An 18,779-nucleotide genomic window follows, 5' to 3' on the forward strand; every position below is an offset into this window, starting at 1 on the left:
TTGTAATGAGAATAAAGAAAAATAACTGACATAAACTATCTGAGCTTCCAAACATATAAGGAGATTGAGGATAGCAATCAAAAAGGAAAGATGGAAGGGCAAAATAGAGACACTGGATGCATCTCACAGTTAAAAAAAATAAGCAACAGGCTAAAACCAAATGTACTACCTTGTTAATCTCCACCATCCCTAAGATTGAGCACAATAGATCTGGAACTAGCAAGGCTTTTGGCTGGCAGTTGCAATAGACACACATTTGTGGATTCAACACTCAGATTCCTGGGTGTAGATAAAAGCCACCTCTCCCCTTGCATCTAATTAAATGCAAGCATTTTCCCAGTCAGGGATATACTGTACTAAAGAAAAACTAGCTTTGTTCTGTGTGGCTGCACAACAAAACTGAGTTAAAACACTGGGAACTTGAATACAAGGGAGCGATGCGGTTTGTAATGCAAATTCTCAGCTATAAGGGGAAGAAAAATTGCATAGTCCAAGTTCTGTTGCATTCAACTAATACGAATTCCACATTGCCTGCCACTCAGGCCTGCACAAAATCAAATATACTCTGTTACCACATTGTACAGGATAATGATGAAGTGGAGGAACTCACATATAATGTTTAATTTCTTAAATTGGATTTTGATCCCATAAGGGATCATTAACAATGTGTTTGTGAGTATGTGGGTGTGAAGGGTCATTGCAAATTTATTTTAAAATTTATAATTTGTATAATTATTTTTTTACTTGGGTTGCCTATAATGCTTTTTGGGCAAAAAAGGCAGTGTCAGAGATTTAAAAAGCCTTTAATAAGACATAAGTCTAGAAAGAGGAAACTGAGTAAATAAGAGCTCTCTAAATTCTTGGATACAATTTTAAGTTGACAGTGGTAAAGATATTGACTGAATTGACTCAGACTGGAGAAGAAACCTCCAACAGTGAAAGAGAGTGTGTAAGAAAAACTGAAGAGCTCAGTAGGTGAACTAAAAAACAAAATATATTTGGGATCAGTAACAGAACTAGAGAAGCTGAGTGTGCTTGCATGGAATTATCAGTTAAGAACAGAAGGAATGAAAATATTAAGAAAAAAATGAAGAAAATCTGAGAGACCATTGGAATAATTTAAGGAGAAACAACATTTACATTATACGATTTCCAGAAGGAGAAGAAAGAATGGGAAAGAATCATTGATCAGAAGCCAGAGAGATAGTATATTGGGTACTCGCTTGCCTTGCACGTGGCTTATCTGGGCTTGGTCCCCAGAATAGCATATGGTTCCCTGAGCATTGTCATTAGTGATCCTTGTACCCAAAGCCATGTGTAAACTCAGAGCATTACTGGGTGTGGCCAAACATTGGTTAGATAAATTGCAATCTAGAGCTCTCCCAGTTTGAGATACACTCATACCCAAATAGATCTAAGTAATTCAAAGAGTTCCAAATTAAAATAGTAAAAACCAAAGATTGACATCTGAGAAGAGCTGGTTGATCAAATCAGATACTTCAAAACAAGTTTTAGACTGACTTTCAGTTTTTATATTTGAGCCCTATAAAATTTACAGTAGATCTAACAAAGGAAACTTATTAGGGAGCATTATGATGATACCACCAAACATTGAATAGAATATATATCTATTAAGGACTGAAACTCAGACAAGAACAACTTTGTAATTGAAAAACACCCCAAATGTATTATGAACAACCTTATAGCATTTAAATAAAATAATTAAAAAATTTATATTAGAATACTCAATTCTAAGTAATTATTTAAATTTAGAGGAGTAACAATTTTACAAATAGCTGCTTATGGAAATTCATGGCCTCATGGCCATTAATCCAACTCAGCATGGAACACTAAATCATCTCTTAGAAACAGAAGAAAGCAGAAATGGCCTAGCAGTTTTCTACAAAGTACTTAAGGCTCATTTTTTTTCAAATGATTTAAGAGTATGCATAGAATGAATACTCCTATAATTTGTATGGAGTGATAGGCCTCCCCAAATAGCAAAGCAGTCCTGAGAAAAACATGGGAGACATTATGTTCCCTGACTCTAATTTGTACAGTACTGTGCTATAATAAAAGTATGGTATTGGAAATAATGTAAACTTCCAGATCAGAATACAATCGAGAGCCTAGAGATATACACACAAAGGTCAGGTCAACTCCTATGACAAAAGTGGAGCAATGAAAACCTCTTAAACAAATGATATTTGGAAAAAGGTAGGTTTTCAGACCAGTAGAACAGGGCAACATTCATATATGTAGTATAAAGAAACATCATAAGGTAATAGTAGCCAGTGAAGATAGACCCTGAGACTGCCTGTAGTACTGAGTCTGTTAATGGTTGTGAGGGATGAGAAGATAGTGGCAGGGGTGGTATAATCACATTGTATTCCTAAGACAATATTAGGTCTGTGGTAAATTACTTTAGCGTGAAAAAAAGATGCATAAAGGATAATCAAGACTTTGTAAATTGCAAACAGATTTTTTTTTTTTTTTTTTTTTTTTTTGGTTTTTTGGGCCACACCTGGCGTTGCTCAGGGGTTACTCCTGGCTGTCTGCTCAGAAATAGCTCCTGGCAGGCACGGGGACCATATGGGACACCGGGATTCGAACCAACCACCTTTGGTTCTGGATCGGCTGCTTGCAAGGCAAACGCAGCTGTGCTATCTCTTCGGGCCCATATTATATCTTTTTAACATATAAACCAAACCAAACATTCAACAGTTCAGCCTGTAGTTCAAGATTATATTTCTAGCATTTGAAATATTTTTGTTTATCATTTGCGCTGGGGGTGCTGATACTTCTAGTACTATAGTTTCTCGTGGCACTGCTTGGAGAAACTATGTAGTGCTGGGAATCTAACCTGAGCCTCACATGTTTCATTCAGATGGTTTAAATTAAGTAGTAGCTATCAGTTGTTATTCTCCCGTTTTGTGGGTGTGTTATATTTATTTCTCTAGAATATGTCTAATTCTTAAATGATACCGAGGGTGTTAATGTTCTTTAGAAATTGCTAAAATGGTAGGAATCTGTCAAGTCTTACTCCACTCATATATAAAACCAGAAATTACATATTGGAGATGAGTTATTTTAGAGTACCTATGATATTCTAATAGCTTTCTCCATTTTCTAGTATTTTTTTCTATATTTAATTTTTCATTTGATCAAAAAACGAGTTTTTATTTGATTTTAGTATATAGAATGTATGCCCTCTTTTTACTTTCACAGACACAAGAGGAAGAAATTAATCACTGTGTTGTTTTTCTAGGAGCGTTATAGTTATGTCTGCCCAGACTTAGTAAAAGAATTTAACAAATATGACACAGATGGATCAAAGTGGATTAAACAATATACTGGAATCAATGCTATCTCAAAGAAAGAATTTTCCATTGATGTTGGTTATGAAAGATTCTTGGGACCTGAAATTTTTTTCCATCCAGAGGTATGTTTTTTCTTTTTAGGATGTAATTGCTTTAATATCAAGCATAAAAGATGAAAAACTATAAGATTTATATGAAAAACTATAAGATATGAGTTAATCTCAGAAACACTCTCACCACGTAATCATTACATAAAACTTCAGTTAACTAAAAGCAAAATATATAACTGTTAGAGAAATAGTCTTGTTGCATACAAGCTGTGCTGCAGTATGAGATTTTAAAAATTAATTGTGAAAGTTCTTCTAATCACTTAGTATTAGAAATTTAACCTTGTTATTAAAATTACTAACACAAAATTCCCAATCTGTATCTTTGGATTAAAACATGTATATTTTAATACTGTTTATTTACTCAGCAGATAGTAGTTGATAAATTTTATGTAATTTGTAGGTTTTAATACCTTCCATTACTATGTGTCACTATTGTTTTTCCTCAATTTCATTAGCAGTTAAAATATATTTCTTTCCCTTTGGTGAATATGAATATAAGTTGATGCTTTTAAGTTGATTTCTTTAAGCAGTATGTAATGATTGTTATTATCAGTTACTTTCTTTAGCTTTAATTTCTTTGGTCAGTTATAAGTATGGCTTACCTCTACTATTTTTAGTCTTAACTGTTTGCTAGCACGATTATTTTTCAGTCTTTCATTGAGCTTGTGTTCATTTTAAGAATTTAAGTGGTGAACACAAATTTTATTTAGATCTAATATTTCTATTTCTAGGAAATATTTTATTAATCTTTGTTTTCCATCGTCATTAATAAGTTATTTCCTTGGTTTTAAATAGTTAACTATTATGAGTTTCCAGCTTCACATTTGATGATTGATCTAGGGGTTTGGGGGCCTACTGATGGAACGTGTGGTACCCTAATACTGAACCTATCTAACTTTTAATTGAGATTTTAATTTCTAATAGTATCACAATTTCAAGAATGTCTACTCTTTTTTTTTTTTTTTTTTTTTTTTTTGGTTTTTGGGCCACACCCGGTGGTGTTCAGGGGTTACTCCTGGCTGTCTGCTCTGAAATAGCTCCTGGCAGGCATGGGGGACCATATGGGACACCGGGATTCGAACCAACCACCTTAGGTCCTGGATCGGCTGCTTGCAAGGCAAACACGCTGTGCTATCTCTCCGGGCCCTACTCTTTTTTTTTATTTTAATCAAAGTGGATCACAAATCTTTCACAGTAATATTTTAGGTACATTGTGATAATGAATCAGGGGCATATCCACTACCAATGTTCTCCTCCCTCCACCCATGTTCCCAGCATGCATCCCATACCCCCCTTTTTTACCCCCCAGGCTGCTAGTATAGGTTGTCCTCTTTGTGTCTAGTATATTGTAAATTGGGTATTGATTCTTTTATTGTTGGCTTTGAATTTGGTGTTTAAATTTGATCATTTTTTTATTTCTACTTAATATTCATATGACTGTTTGGTCTTGGTACCCTTCATTATTTTCCCCTCCATTTGTGAGGCAGAACAAGATGGTTCAAGTTGTGTGGTTCTGTTTGAAGGTTTTGTTTTACTAAAATTTGGTAAAAATTTTTTTATTTATTAATAATTTTTATTTTGACCAAAGTGGTATATCTTTTCTACATTACTTTGTTTTTTTATGTCCCTGGGGATTTATTTTGCATAGGTCTTAAAAAATGAAAAGGGTTTTTCTTCTTTCTGCATAGCCTTTCTCTTCCAGAATGTGTTTACTTTTTGCTTTGATTTTTTTTATTCTTGTTACTTATTTAAGAATTGGATAGTAAAATCTGTAATTCACTTAACATATTAATTCATTTAACATGTTATAGTAAAAACCATGCTGGAAATCAAAACTTTATGATATCATCTGTTCACATGAGTAATGTTCTGTGTATTTTTCTTTATATCATTTTCTTATATACCAGTTGCCAGAGAATATTCCTGCCTGAAGGGTAATGGCTGATAGCCAAATGGGACAAGAAAGTTACCATTTGTGTATCACCAGAAGTCTGCATATCATCATTTATAATTCTCTGACGTTGGATTTTTTTTTTTTTTCGCTGTAGAAATTAGATGAACCAGTTTTCTTTTCAGATAATGAGAAAGCACATTATTTCATGGACAAGAGCCGGGCTTTTTTTTTTAACAGTTTCTTAGACTAAATTAACCCTGCCCTCCTCCTACCTTAGTTTTAGAGTTAACATATATAGCTTAGGGGTAGATTGTTCTATAAATATAAAATAACTTGGTTATTTTACTTTACTTCTGATGAATCATTAAATATTTTGATAAACCTATGTGGTCTTTGTCCATCTTTCTAGATTCCAGTTCAACAAACTATCCCTGCTTCCTGTTTTGTTTCCTTCATACTTTGGGGGAATATACCTTTTATTGAAAAAGTTTTTTCTTGATGTCTTTTATTAGTTTTAGGGAAGAGCAAGATTAGATTCATGTCATTGTCTAAGAATATACTTTTTTTTGTTTATATCATGAATAGTCATTTCCTGTGTAAATTTTACAAATCTTTCCCCTATAATTTAATTTTTTTGTTGTCGTTTGTTTGCTTTTAGGCCACATTCCATGGCACTCAGGGGTTACGCCTAGCTCTCCTTTCTGAAATTGCTCCTGGCAAACTGTTGGATGCTATGGATCGAACCCAGGTTCATCCTGGGTTGTCGGAATGCAAGGCAAATGCCCTATTGCTGTGCTATCACTCCGACCCCTCCCTATAATTTTAGATATTTCTATATTGTAGCTAATCTGTCATTTAAAGAATTTACTCTTCGCTTCAGTTAAAGGATACCTGTCAGAAGTTCAAAAGTGAACATGAATATATAAAAAGAGCAAAGAAATTATTTTTGAACTACTAAATTCATTAGCAGTACTAAAACTTTTTAGAAGAATGGATTTGATACTGTGATTCTTTGAAGAGGGAATTTTTTTATTTACCAAGCTATTTAATTGTGTTTCCTTGGGTGCATTTTCTACTTTCTTATTCAGAAAAACTAAGTTTTTCCCTTGATAACTAAAAACGTGATCAGTGATTATTTAGACAAAATACTTGTTTTGCTGAAAGTGAGGGAGAAAAGTCTAAGTATTCTTGTAGCGTGCAGACAATGGTTTGAGCACATTTGTATTAAGAGATGATCTACTCATTTTTATTGTATATTGGCAACTTTATCTTTTCTTTTTCTTAATTTGCTAACTCATATATTAATCAACTGGTTCTCATCTTAGATTTTGCAGTACAGTAGTTCCTGAACTTTTCTTAGAAGATACATTCATTTTATTCTGAATTAATTTCTCTGGGTAAATCTAGGTTATCTGAATATCTGTTGTTATATCTAGGTTATCTGTTGTTGTTATTCAAATAAAAAAATAAGGAAAATACAATAGTAACACAGGAATTAGTGATGTTTTGCCCTAACTTTAAAGAATTATGATAAGAGTAACACCTATTGTGTGTTTTTATAAGTAAATTATTTATTTTAGGCAAATAAATAATTTGATTAAAAAAGGACAAGCAATAGAATTTGTAAGATCTGTATTAACAAGTTGAAAGCATGTCAAATATTAGCAAATATATTTTCTAATTATTAATTAGATATTTTAAGCTAATGTTAAGTTTTTCAGGTTTGTTTCTTAAAGGATTATAAATGCATATATTTTAGAGAACTTAAGTTTTCCTAGAGATCTCTCTGTTAAAATGTAGAACGTATAACCTTATCAGTGTGATCATGTAAAGTAAAAATATTCAGGACTTTTTTCTTTTTCTTTTTCTCTTAATCATGAACTCTGCCATTTCCTGCCAATAATAAAAAGATAAGTTGAATATATAGTTACTTTTCCACAAAATACTGCATAAACTGTACCAGAAAACCATTTTTTACCTAATTATGGGTTCTCAAATTTTAATGTGAGTCATATTTTTGTATCCATGTGTACATTGTTGGGATGTCATATATACTTATGAGTGTGCTACCAAATTATTTTGACTCTTAGTTATTTTTATTGTTATAGATTCATGGCATCATTTTAGGTATACTTTACCTGAGTTAAAATGTGTTGTATTATGTCTTACCAAGTAATAGAAGTAATATTTAATTTTTATGTTAATTTTGTGACATTTAAATCAATGAACCAATTAGAATCATATATTCAACTTTATTTTTCAGTTTGCTAATCCAGACTTTACTCAACCTATCTCTGAAGTTGTAGATGAAGTAATTCAAAATTGTCCTATTGATGTAAGACGTCCTCTTTATAAGGTCAGTATTTACAACAAGAATATATATATATATGTTATATGTTCATTATTGATCATTAATTATGAAAATGCCTCTCTTCAGAAGTTCATAATATGATTTTAGTATCTTTTCTTTCAAATTTTTCGTTTTAAATGTAGGTTAGATTATTTTTTTTCCTTTCTTACATAGAATATTGTCCTCTCCGGCGGATCCACCATGTTCAGGGACTTCGGGCGTCGCTTGCAAAGAGATTTGAAAAGAACTGTAGATGCCAGACTGAAACTGAGTGAGGAATTGAGTGGTGGTAGATTGAAGGTTGGTTTTCTCAATTTTATTGGGTTGAATGTGCTTTGGTTTTTAGAATTTAAAGGGAAAAATGTCTGCCAATTTTTGCTTTTATTTAGGAAACAACAATAATTTTATCATTATGCAATAGAAAATGGTTTATATTACATATTCATGTGCATATTTTGGTCATTTGATTCAAGCCCTGTAACAGGATATACAAAGCAGAGTTAAAAGAGAAATGATATTAACTTATTTGGTTCTTTCATAAATTGACCCTAGACCAGTGGTTCTCAAATAGTGGGGCGTGCCCTCCGGGTTGGATGTGAGCTCCATAAAGATGGGGGGGCGCGTATGTCTTTGGCAAACACTGTCATAACAAGTTAAGCCCCATGTTTATGTCTGTATGTCTCTGGAGCTGAGAGTTGCTCTGTCCTGCTTCAAACCCCGCTTTGAAAAGCTATGCATTGCAAAACGTGCTCATTGTAGCCATTAATCCAGATATCACCTCTGATTAAAACATCAGCTCAAATTATTTTATATATTTTTGTTTTGTAGGTTAAAGTTTTTTTTAATGAAGATATTATTTACAGTCGCGCTGGGGGGGGGGGTTTCGTGAAAAATGTTTTCTTCTTCCTAGGGGCATGACAGAAAATAATTGAGAAGCACTGCCCTAGACTCACATAGCACTTTCACATACCCACTTTCATAGTGTAAACCAAATGGTTCAGCAGAAATACTAGTATAAGCTTAAGTAACTGTAATGTTGCATATCCTGTCTTTCGAGCTTGATGTCAAAAAAGTCAAGATTTAAAATATTTCAGGTAATCTTTTTGTATTAAATGTATGTTTTATCTTGGTCAGATTTAAATCTTAAAGCAAAACATTGATTGAGAGACTAAATTGCTAAATAATAATTTGGGGGAAATCATACAAGCAGTGATCCTGGGGCTTACCAACCAGTCTTGGTCAAAACAGCTAGCCAGCTCAGTGTTAGAGTCTGAGTACCCTGTGTTATTCAGACCTTGAGGTGTTGAAAATTACCAGAGCCACCACCTCTACCTTAAGACATTCTATCCCCCTAAAGCTTAGGAGAGTGGCATGCTATGTTGGTTATCTAAGCTGGGATCCTGCATGGTGTACATGCAAAGAATGTTTCTCAAGCTCTTGCACTGATCCTAATAATTACTCTCTTGGTCCTAATAATTATTATTTTTTTATATATTAAAATGCCATGGTGATTACAGGGTTGTTCATAATACATTTTTTTCTCACAATTACAAAATTGTACATAATTGAGTTTCAGTCATACAATATACAACACCCTTTGCCAGTGCCTACCACTGTGTCCCCACTCCCCATTTCCTCCCTCTACCTCTTCTCCCCCTCCCCCGTTTTCTCTCCCTACTTTTTTCTGGGATAGACATCTGTCTGTCTGTCTGTCTGTCTGTCTGTCTGTCTGTCTGTCTGTCTGTCTGTCTGTCTGTCTGTCTGTCTGTCTGTCTCCCTCCCTCTCCACCCTCAGGCGTTGTGATTTACAACTCTTTTTAAAATATATATATATATATATTTAAAATATATATATTTTAAAATATATATATAAAATAGATATATATATATCTATTTTAAGCACCATGATTACAAGTATGTTTGTAATTGGGTTTCAGTCATAAACAGAATAGCTGTCTTGCATATCACTTTACCTTCTTACAGCACCTACTTTTTGTAGAGTGATCTTTTCCAGCTATCATTGTTATATTGGTCCCTTTTCTGCCCTACCTGCACCCCTCCACTATTTCTGACAAACTTGATACCATGGCACTGGTAGAACTTTAGCAAGAAAGAAACATCTAACCCCATCCGAAAATAGGGAGGAGAAATGAACAGACATTTTCCTCAGAGCCAAATACAGATGGCCAAAAATAGAAGACAAATCTCTGAAGATTGCTTGCTGAAAATTTACATCATAGTGACTTTGTTCTTAACCCCTAAAGAGAGTTACCTATTAACTTATCTCTTGGTGTGCAGTGAAAGTACATCTGTGCTGTTTAGTTTCTGTTGACTTATTAAAACTACTGGGAGAAACAAATGTTGATTAAAAAAATACATATATATCTTTTCAATATTGCTTAATATTTTTAGGTTTCTTCTATACTCCTAAATAAGAAGAGATTTTTCTTCCACTGTTAACACTTGATTTGTTGATGTATCTATTAGTAAAGAAATCCCATATGGGATTTCCATATGGGAACTCTTAACTTTTTTCCTTTTTTTTTCTTTTTATATTTTTCATGATATAATTTTATAGGGGCTTTATTTAAATTTGGTTTCGTTCTTAGTCTATTTTAGAATGATAACCAGATAGGTATTTTAAAACAAAACAAAACTATGTATTTTTATAAGAATTACGTCTTTTAAAACTTTTTTGTTTTGTTTGTTTTTGAGTCACATCCAGCAAGCTCGGCAGTTTATTCCTGGCTCTGCATTCCATAATCACTTCAGGGGAACTTTATGGGATGCCTGGGATTGAAGCCAGTTCAGCTGCTTGCAAAGCCAGCACCTTACCCACCGTACTATTTTGCTGGCTCCAAAGGAATACCTTTTTTACTTTTCTAGATTTCCCAATTGTCTTTTGTTTTGTTTTGAGTCACACCTGGCAGTGCAATGCTGAGGGTTATTTCTGGTTTTGCACTAAAAAATTACTCTTGGTTGGCTGACTCAGGGAAGCACATAGGGTATTGGGGATTAAACCCCAGCGCATCTGTGTGCAAAAAGCACACCCTTCCTATTGTACTATCACTTCATCCCAAGATTTTGCAGTTGTTGAGGTTTTTCTTTACATTTTTTAACTTAAATCATTGTGATTTATAAACTTATTTATAGGTGGGTTTTAGAGATGCAATGTTTCAGGACCAGTTCCACCAGCAGTGTCAACCTTCCTTTATCAGTGTTCGAAGAGAGCATCCCGTGCCATCATCCATCATCCCATCCTGCCAGCATAACAGGCCCGTTTTTAATTTTGGTTGTTAAACCCACCACTCCTTCATGCCAGCACAACAGCCCCATTTTTAATCTTGACTATTAAAGTTTGGAGCTCATGATTTTATTGTTGTTGACACTGGCTTGGATATTTATTTCTGTTCATTTTTAAAACAAACAGTACACCTGAGACCCTGTGGCCCCTGTCCCATACCCTTTCATTTTTGTTTCTCCTCCTCCACTCAATTTCTTTTCTTCTATTCATTTGTTGAGAGTGTTCTCAATAAACCCCCTTTAAACTATTGTATTTCTTCATGCAATTTTTTAAATATCATATATAAGTGATATCCTGTATTTAGCCGTCTTCTGGCTTTCATTTTACATATCTCCCATTTTCATTCATGTTGCAGCAGATTACATTATTGTATCGTTCCTTACAGCTATGTAGTATTTCATTGTCTGATGGAATCTTCATGATCCACTCATTGAGTTTTTTTTTTAATCATGCTTACTTCATTCTGTTTAATCTATAGAAATAGCATAAATTAGTCTTCTGAACTATTTGAGTTTAGTATATATTTTCTAAAACAATATTAAACGAGTAAGATCCCAAAATTAACTCTAATAATAATGTTAAAATACTGCTTCCTAGAGACCCAATTCAGGCATTACTACTGTTTTTCATGGCAAAATGAAATGCATATACTTTCCTTGTCTGGGATCTACTTGTGGAGTACAGGTTTAAGTTATTTCCCTTGGACCAGGAATGAGTTTAATCTTTTAGATATTACTATAATCTTAATTTTGTTGTATTTTTAGCTCATTTACTTTGCATAATATTTTTCTATTTGAGGTGATATTATGTTTCTTATGATTAATTCAGACTAGAATTCAGCATAGAAGTGATGATTCATTCAGATCAAAAATTCATGATCAAAAATCACGAAATGATTTATCCCATATGTTAACTTGATCAGTAGCTTAAGTTATGTATATCAGATTATTTTATTATAAACTAAATATTTTTCTTTTTTATTAAGAATCTTATGGAGTATACTTTGAGTTTATGTAACAGGTTATTTTTCTTATCAAACTTTCGGCAGCAATTTTTTGCTGATTTATTCTTGTGGCTTCCAGTTAACATTTCGTAAATTCTATCATTCCACCTGTGATTTTTCAGTCTTTATGGAAAGAATAGTGTTCCTCTTTACCTTATTCATTCAGTATAATTTACACAGAACTTCTGATTTTGTTTTTTATTTTATATGCTATATTATTTATATCATTGTGATAAAATACCGGAATATTAATACTATATTGATGCTCAAGTTTGGCCAATAAGACTTATGAAGGAAGCTTTTAAGTTCTGGATATTGCCCCAGTATTCTGGGAACTTTGTTTTTTTAGCACAAGATCATCTTGTACTTATCTCTTCCAGATTTAGAATTAGCCAGCCCCGCACCCACCTACCCTGAATTTGTTTTCTTTTAGTAGACCTTTGGGTAGAGGCACACCAAATATTGCTTAGGGCTTACTTATTAGTAGAAAATGTTTTTAAGAACCTAGTTTTAGACTTATTTTTCTAGTTTATTAATGTATTCTGATTCTCTACTCTTGCTTTTAATAAAAAGTCTGCATTATTTTAGGAATAGTTCTGTTCTTTACGTTAGACTTATGGTTTATTCTTTATCTTGAGTGTATACTATTCTCTAGTAAACCTGTTGACTATAATTTAAAAATTATATATTATAAAATTTAAAAATGCCTTTCTATAATTAAAGAAACCAAGTTTTAGATTTTGGATATATTCATTGCTACTGAGGGTTAAATGTTCACAGGCCTTCTTTGAGATATGTGTGTATATGCTTTCTGAGCAAATATTCTTTATATAAAGGAACAATTATTCATTTAGTTGATGTTCTCAAATACTAGATGGCTTACCTTTCTCTTTATTTACACACACATTCACATACTTATTTTCATTATGAGAAGTTTGACTTTATATTATAAACCTTCCTTCCTTCCTTCCTTCCTTCCTTCCTTCCTTCCTTCCTTCCTTCCTTCCTTCCTTCCTTCCTTCCTTCCTTCCTTCCTTCCTTCCTTCCTTCCTTCCTTCCTTCCTTCCTTCCTTCCTTCCTTCCTTCCTCCCTCCCTTCCTCCCTCCCTTCCTCCTCCCTCCCTCCCTCCCTCCCATCCTCCCTCCCTCCCTCCCTCCCTCCCATCCTCCCTCCCTCCCTCCCTCCCTCCCTCCCTCCCTCCCTCCCTCCCTCTCTCCCTCCCTCCCTCCCTCCCTCCCATCCTCCCTCCCTCCCTCCCATCCTCCCTCCCTCCTTCCCCCCTCCTCTCCGCTCCCCTCCCCCCCTTCTCTCTCTTTTCTTTCTTTATGTTTCTGGGCTATACCCAGCGGCACTCGGGTCACTCCTGGCTCTGCACTCTGAAATCACCCCTGGCAGGCTGGGGGACCATATGGGATGCTAGGAATCAAACCAGGTCTCTCCCGGGTTGGTTGCATGCAAGGCAAACGCCCTACCATTGTGCTATCTTCTGGCCCTTCTTTATATTATATTAATGTTTTGTTGGTCCTAAAATGTGTAAAGTTCAGAATTTTTAACACATATCACTGCAAGGAAATGATTATCTAATATTGGCTTAAGTTTTAACTTTTAACTTGAGACATAGGTAACTTTTGAACATAGTAGCATTAACTCAGTTTTCCTTCTACTCTATGTGGTTATTTCATTTTTAATATTTGTTTTATGTGTCTCCTGCTTCTTTTGAAAGTCATTCTTTTTGTGTAAATTTTTTAAGTTTAATATATAAACAATTTAATTTTCTACTAACTGAATTTTCTTTATCTATTTTAAGCCAAAACCTATTGATGTGCAAGTCATTACACACCACATGCAACGATATGCAGTTTGGTTTGGAGGATCCATGCTTGCATCTACGGTAAGAGGGATGAAACTCACTTTAAAATTAGATTGAAGATTCCATTAGTGTTTATGCAGTTTAAGGCATTTGACTTCAATCTTAATTCTTACTGAATATACATAGGAAGTATTTTTTAAATTGATTTTTTTGATGAATTTTGGGCCACACCTGGTGAAGGTCAAGGGTTACTTCTGGTTCTGCACTCAGGAATTATTCTTGACAGTGTTTTGGGGACCATATGGAATACCAGGAATCAATCTTAGGTTGGCTGTGTGCAAGGCAATCACCCTACCCGGTGGTTGGGTAGGGTAGGGTAGATAGTACCCATGGTACTCTCTCTCTAGCTCCTGCATAGGAATGTTTTAATATGTGATACTTATGTACAAGTATTTAAAAAAGTGAAAGTCATTTGGATTTATATTTATATTTTTCTTTGTCTTTAGACTTTGAAAAGTGTTTAGAGTTTTAAAATTTATCTGTAGGAAAAATATTTTTAGTTTTTTGGTAATACACTTTTTTGTTTTATTTGATTTTTTTCTTTGTTCTTGGGACATATCCAGTGGTGCTCTGGGCTTACTTCTGGCTTTGCTTAAAGATCACTTTTGGCTGTGCTCAAGAGACCATATGCTGTGCAAGGAATAGGATAGAGCCAGAGTCAGCTGCATATAAAGCAAGCACTTTACTTTCTGTTCTGTCTCTCTGGCCATCTTACGAGTGATTAAACAAAATATTTTAAAGCATTTCTTAAAGTCATAGATTTATTTATAAAGCCTAGTTTTTTTTGGGAATACGTAACTCAGTGGCAGAGTACATGCCTTACCCTGGATTTGATTTCCAGCACTGCAGAAATAAAAAATTAAATTTAAATAATATTTTAAAAATTAAAATCTTTGGGGGCCAGAGCAGTGGTGCCAAGGTATGGTGTTTGCCTTGCACACGACTGACCTCTGGTGTCCCATATGGTCCCCCAAGCCACGAGCGATTTCTGAGTGCATAGCCAGGAGTAACCCCTGACTGTTCACCAGGTGTGGCCCAAAAACCAAAACCAAAAACAAATTAAAATGTTTATTTATTTTTTTTAATTTTCAGCCTGAATTCTACCAAGTATGCCATACCAAAAAGGATTATGAAGAAATTGGACCTAGCATTTGTCGTCACAATCCAGTGTTTGGAGTCATGTCGTAAAATTGGCTTCATGATTATTGGGGTTAGGGAGGAGGGGAAGAAATAATCTTTCTGATTACCTGTTTTGTCTGGATGGCTGGTTTTGAGGTTCTAAACCTGACTTGAAATAACAAGACCAAACATAATTATACAGGAATATTTTAATAAGTATATCAACATGTGAATGTAGAGGAGAGCCAAAATATTTGTGTTTTTCTTTAGATTGAATATTTGAATCTTATGTGTAACAAAAAGAAGTGGGTTTTAGTTCTTTCTGTGCCCTGATATTTTGTATATTATTGAATTATCCAAGATTTGATGGGATTTATCGGTATGTAGATAGCTCTATAATGCTTGAATTGCACATTTCTAAGTGTGCAGTGCAAGAGCTTGTTTATATTTCATACTTTTTATACTTTGAGGAAAAAAAAGTCAAAGACAAACTAGTATTTGAGGAAAAGCAAGTGACCAAGTAAAGGACAAATTGAAGAAATAGCCTCATGAGACATGGCGAACACTCTCATGGGATTCCAGTTATTATGAATTGCTTCTATCCCCTGATCCCCTACAATGGTTTTCTTTGCAAGTGCTTTTGAAACTAAGAAGCTAGTGTCTTGGATTAACTGATGCCTGCTAGTGCTTTCTGATTACTTGCATTCTGTTTCTTGCTTTAGAGGAAAAGTAAAGACAAGACTGTTGGACCAGTATTGCAGTTCTGTAGTTTAATTTCTTAATAAAAATAATTAATTTGATTACCAAAATTGGTATATTTAAAGCCTAATATCATTCTAATAAAGGCACAGATTTCTTTTTAACATTTGTTTCAAGCTCTTTAATCTCTTTATAAGTTAATTAATAAATCTATTTTCTTCAAACCTCTGCAATAGTTCTTTACAATCACAACAGTTGGTTAGCAAGCTGACTTTTTTATGTGTTCTATACAAATAATTGTGAACTTTTAATATGTTGAGTGCTTTCATTTTGATAACTGGATCTCCATTTGATATTTTCATTTGTATAACATTTGCAGTCTGGAAATTTTTTTAGTGCCAGTCCCTGACATATCATGGAAAGTTAATTTCTTTGCATTTTAAAATATGTGGATCATGAAGAAAAGTGATGAAAATAAATTAAAACTGAATTACCTTTTCTAATGTTTTTTTTTTTTTAAGAAGCTGTCCTGTTTTTTATTTCTGTATTGAATATGATTTCTGTTTCTGTTGGCATAATGAGAGCCTGGAATTTACATAGTACATACATATATACATACACATACATATATACATACATACATATTTGTAGAAATTTTCTTTAAATCTAAGATTTTACCAGTTTATAGAATGCTAAAATGGGCAATGTTTATAGACTCAAGAAACTTACTTAGGTAGTACTAGTGAACACTTGAATTATATTTTCCATGAAATAACACATAAAATTTCTCTGTCCAAAAGTAAAAACAAGTGTTTTGTTGTTTGTTTTGAATATAAAGATAGATTTGGGGATTAAACCTCAGTTTTTATTTAGATGCATATTTAAAAATATGTGAAGCATTTATATGAATCAGTTCTTTTGAGTATGGTAAGTATAGAACTAATTGCTAAAGGTAGGGGTGATGTGTTGGTGGTGGTGATAGTAATAGTAGTAGTATAAATCAAAGATTAAAAGTGTATTTCATCACTTTGTAAAAATAATTTATACAGTACCAAAGAAATGTTAGTAAAAGGATTTTTTCTATTGTATTCTGTATCATCTTCTCATGATTAGAGTATTAGAAATGTCATTTTCTGTGCATATTCTATATAATGGATAGACCCCCTTTATTTTAGACAATAGTAGTTTACTATATATTTTTTTCCACACATCTTTTGATAACCAAGTGATAAATAATAGGATATTCTTGGCTCTGAGCCCAATAGAGTATTATTAGCACTATAATAAGTGGATTTTATTTTTCACCTAGGATGGTTGAATAGTAAGTGAAATTTTAGAAAGATGCTTACAAAATCTTACACAAACATACATAAAGATGTTCCTAGTGGACATGAAAATAAGAAATTAGTCCATGGAAATAGTAATAGGGATAAGACTGTGACTTGCTTACAGTTAACCCAATTTCATGTCTAGGCACTGCCTATTATCGATCATTTGAACACTGGCAGGAATTACCCCTGAACACCACTGGGTTCAGCTCAGAATTTCTCTTCTAAGAAAAGAAAATATGAAGGTCAAAAATTTGGTTAGGATCACTCTTTTTAGAAAAAGAAAATACTCTTAATTCTTTCTTCCTTCCTTCCTCTCTCTCTCTCCCTTCCTTCCTCTCTTCCTTCCTCTCTTCCTTCCTCTTTTCCTCTCTCTCTCTCTCTCTCTCTCTCTCTCTCTCTCTCTCTCTCTCTCTCTCTCTCTCTCTCTCTCCCCCCCTCCCTCCCTCTCTCTCTCTCCCCCTCCCTCCCTCTCTCTCTCCCCCTCCCTCCCCCTCCCTCGTCCTCTCCCTCTCCCTCTTCCTCCTGGCTATGTGCTCAGAAATATCTCCTGGCTTGGTGGACCATATGGGATACCGAGGGATTGAACTGTGGTCTGTCCTAGGCTAGAGCCAGCAAGTCAGACAGACGCCTTACAGCTCCGTGCCATTGCTCTGGCCCCATTATCCATGTTTTTAATAACCAACTTTACATTTTTCTTTGTGTGTCAACTATAATTTGATAGAGGTAATGCTTTGAAGAGTTAGCCAAATGATTTGTCAGTTATTATATAAAACCGGTTAATGAAATGTTCTAATTCTATAAATTGATAATATTGCTTTAAAATGTTTGCATTTTATGGACCTGAACATAATTTCAAAGCAGCATTATACTGGATTAGCAATGTAATATTTATGAGTTGTGAGTAAATTATCTAAATTTTCCCTTTGACTTATTATTAGTAAAAGTTATCTAATAATCCTTTTTAAAAGTAGACAGTGATCATTTGGTAAATACAGTGAAAGAAGTAAAATAGAATATGATTTTCTAATTGTTATCTGCTTTTTACTTCTCACAGTATAATTCTGAAATATGAAAGTAATGGCACATACTTGTAACCACCCATTTTTTTCTTCTAATAAAGCATTTATATATTTAGGCTTCCTAATAAAACCTGTTTAAAAAGCTATTTTGACAGATGGAAATAACATAACTTTAGAAATTATATCACTCTGAGAGTGAAACTCATATAATCAGATTGAAATCTTGTATAACATGTTTTGCATGTTTTGTTTATAGTTTTTAAAGTTTATCTAGGGCAGATTTTTGGGGTGGGGGTTGTTTGGTTGCATTTTTTTGAGCCAAACCTAGCAGACCTTGTTTTTGACTGCTTAGGGATCACTCCTAGAGAGCTCAGTCGATCATATGAGGTACCGAGGATTGAATTTGGGTGGGCATCATGGAAGGCCTACTACTTTGCTATCACCCGGGCCCAAGGGCAGATTGTTGTAGAAATTTTTGAAGAATAATAGAAACCTCTGAAAAAATCATTTTCTAAAGTTCACCTTAAACAAGAAATTTTCAATTTACTGTTAATTGGGGAAGTTTTTATAGACTTAAAGTGGGAAAAAGAAATTCATTGTTGATTAAGTTTCTAATACTCTTAAATATTCTATATTATTTGTGCTTTCGCATATCAGAACTTCAATTTTAACCTACTTGGCTTTGGTAGTATCCTAATAAATATAAATTAAATATTTTGTTTGTTGTGGTATTCTCACCAACATTCGGTTTGAATGATGT

The 18,779-nt window shown here is 33.8% G+C and overlaps 1 protein-coding gene across 1 annotated transcript in view; it reads left to right on the top strand.

Annotated features, from left to right (window-relative positions):
- Positions 1-16,162, top strand: part of ACTR3 (actin related protein 3) — a 60,518-nt gene extending 44,356 nt beyond the window's left edge. Inside the window, exons 8-12 of the mRNA XM_049773576.1 lie at positions 3,269-3,442; positions 7,588-7,680; positions 7,849-7,974; positions 13,789-13,872; positions 14,944-16,162. Coding sequence (XP_049629533.1) covers positions 3,269-3,442; positions 7,588-7,680; positions 7,849-7,974; positions 13,789-13,872; positions 14,944-15,039 — 573 coding nt within the window. The 3' untranslated portion in view covers positions 15,040-16,162. The remainder of the gene's footprint in view (positions 1-3,268; positions 3,443-7,587; positions 7,681-7,848; positions 7,975-13,788; positions 13,873-14,943) is intronic.
- The last annotated feature ends 2,617 nt before the right edge of the window (positions 16,163-18,779 follow it).

This window comes from Suncus etruscus, chromosome 5 (assembly GCF_024139225.1).
Source record: "Suncus etruscus isolate mSunEtr1 chromosome 5, mSunEtr1.pri.cur, whole genome shotgun sequence".
NCBI classification, from domain to species: domain Eukaryota; kingdom Metazoa; phylum Chordata; class Mammalia; order Eulipotyphla; family Soricidae; genus Suncus; species Suncus etruscus.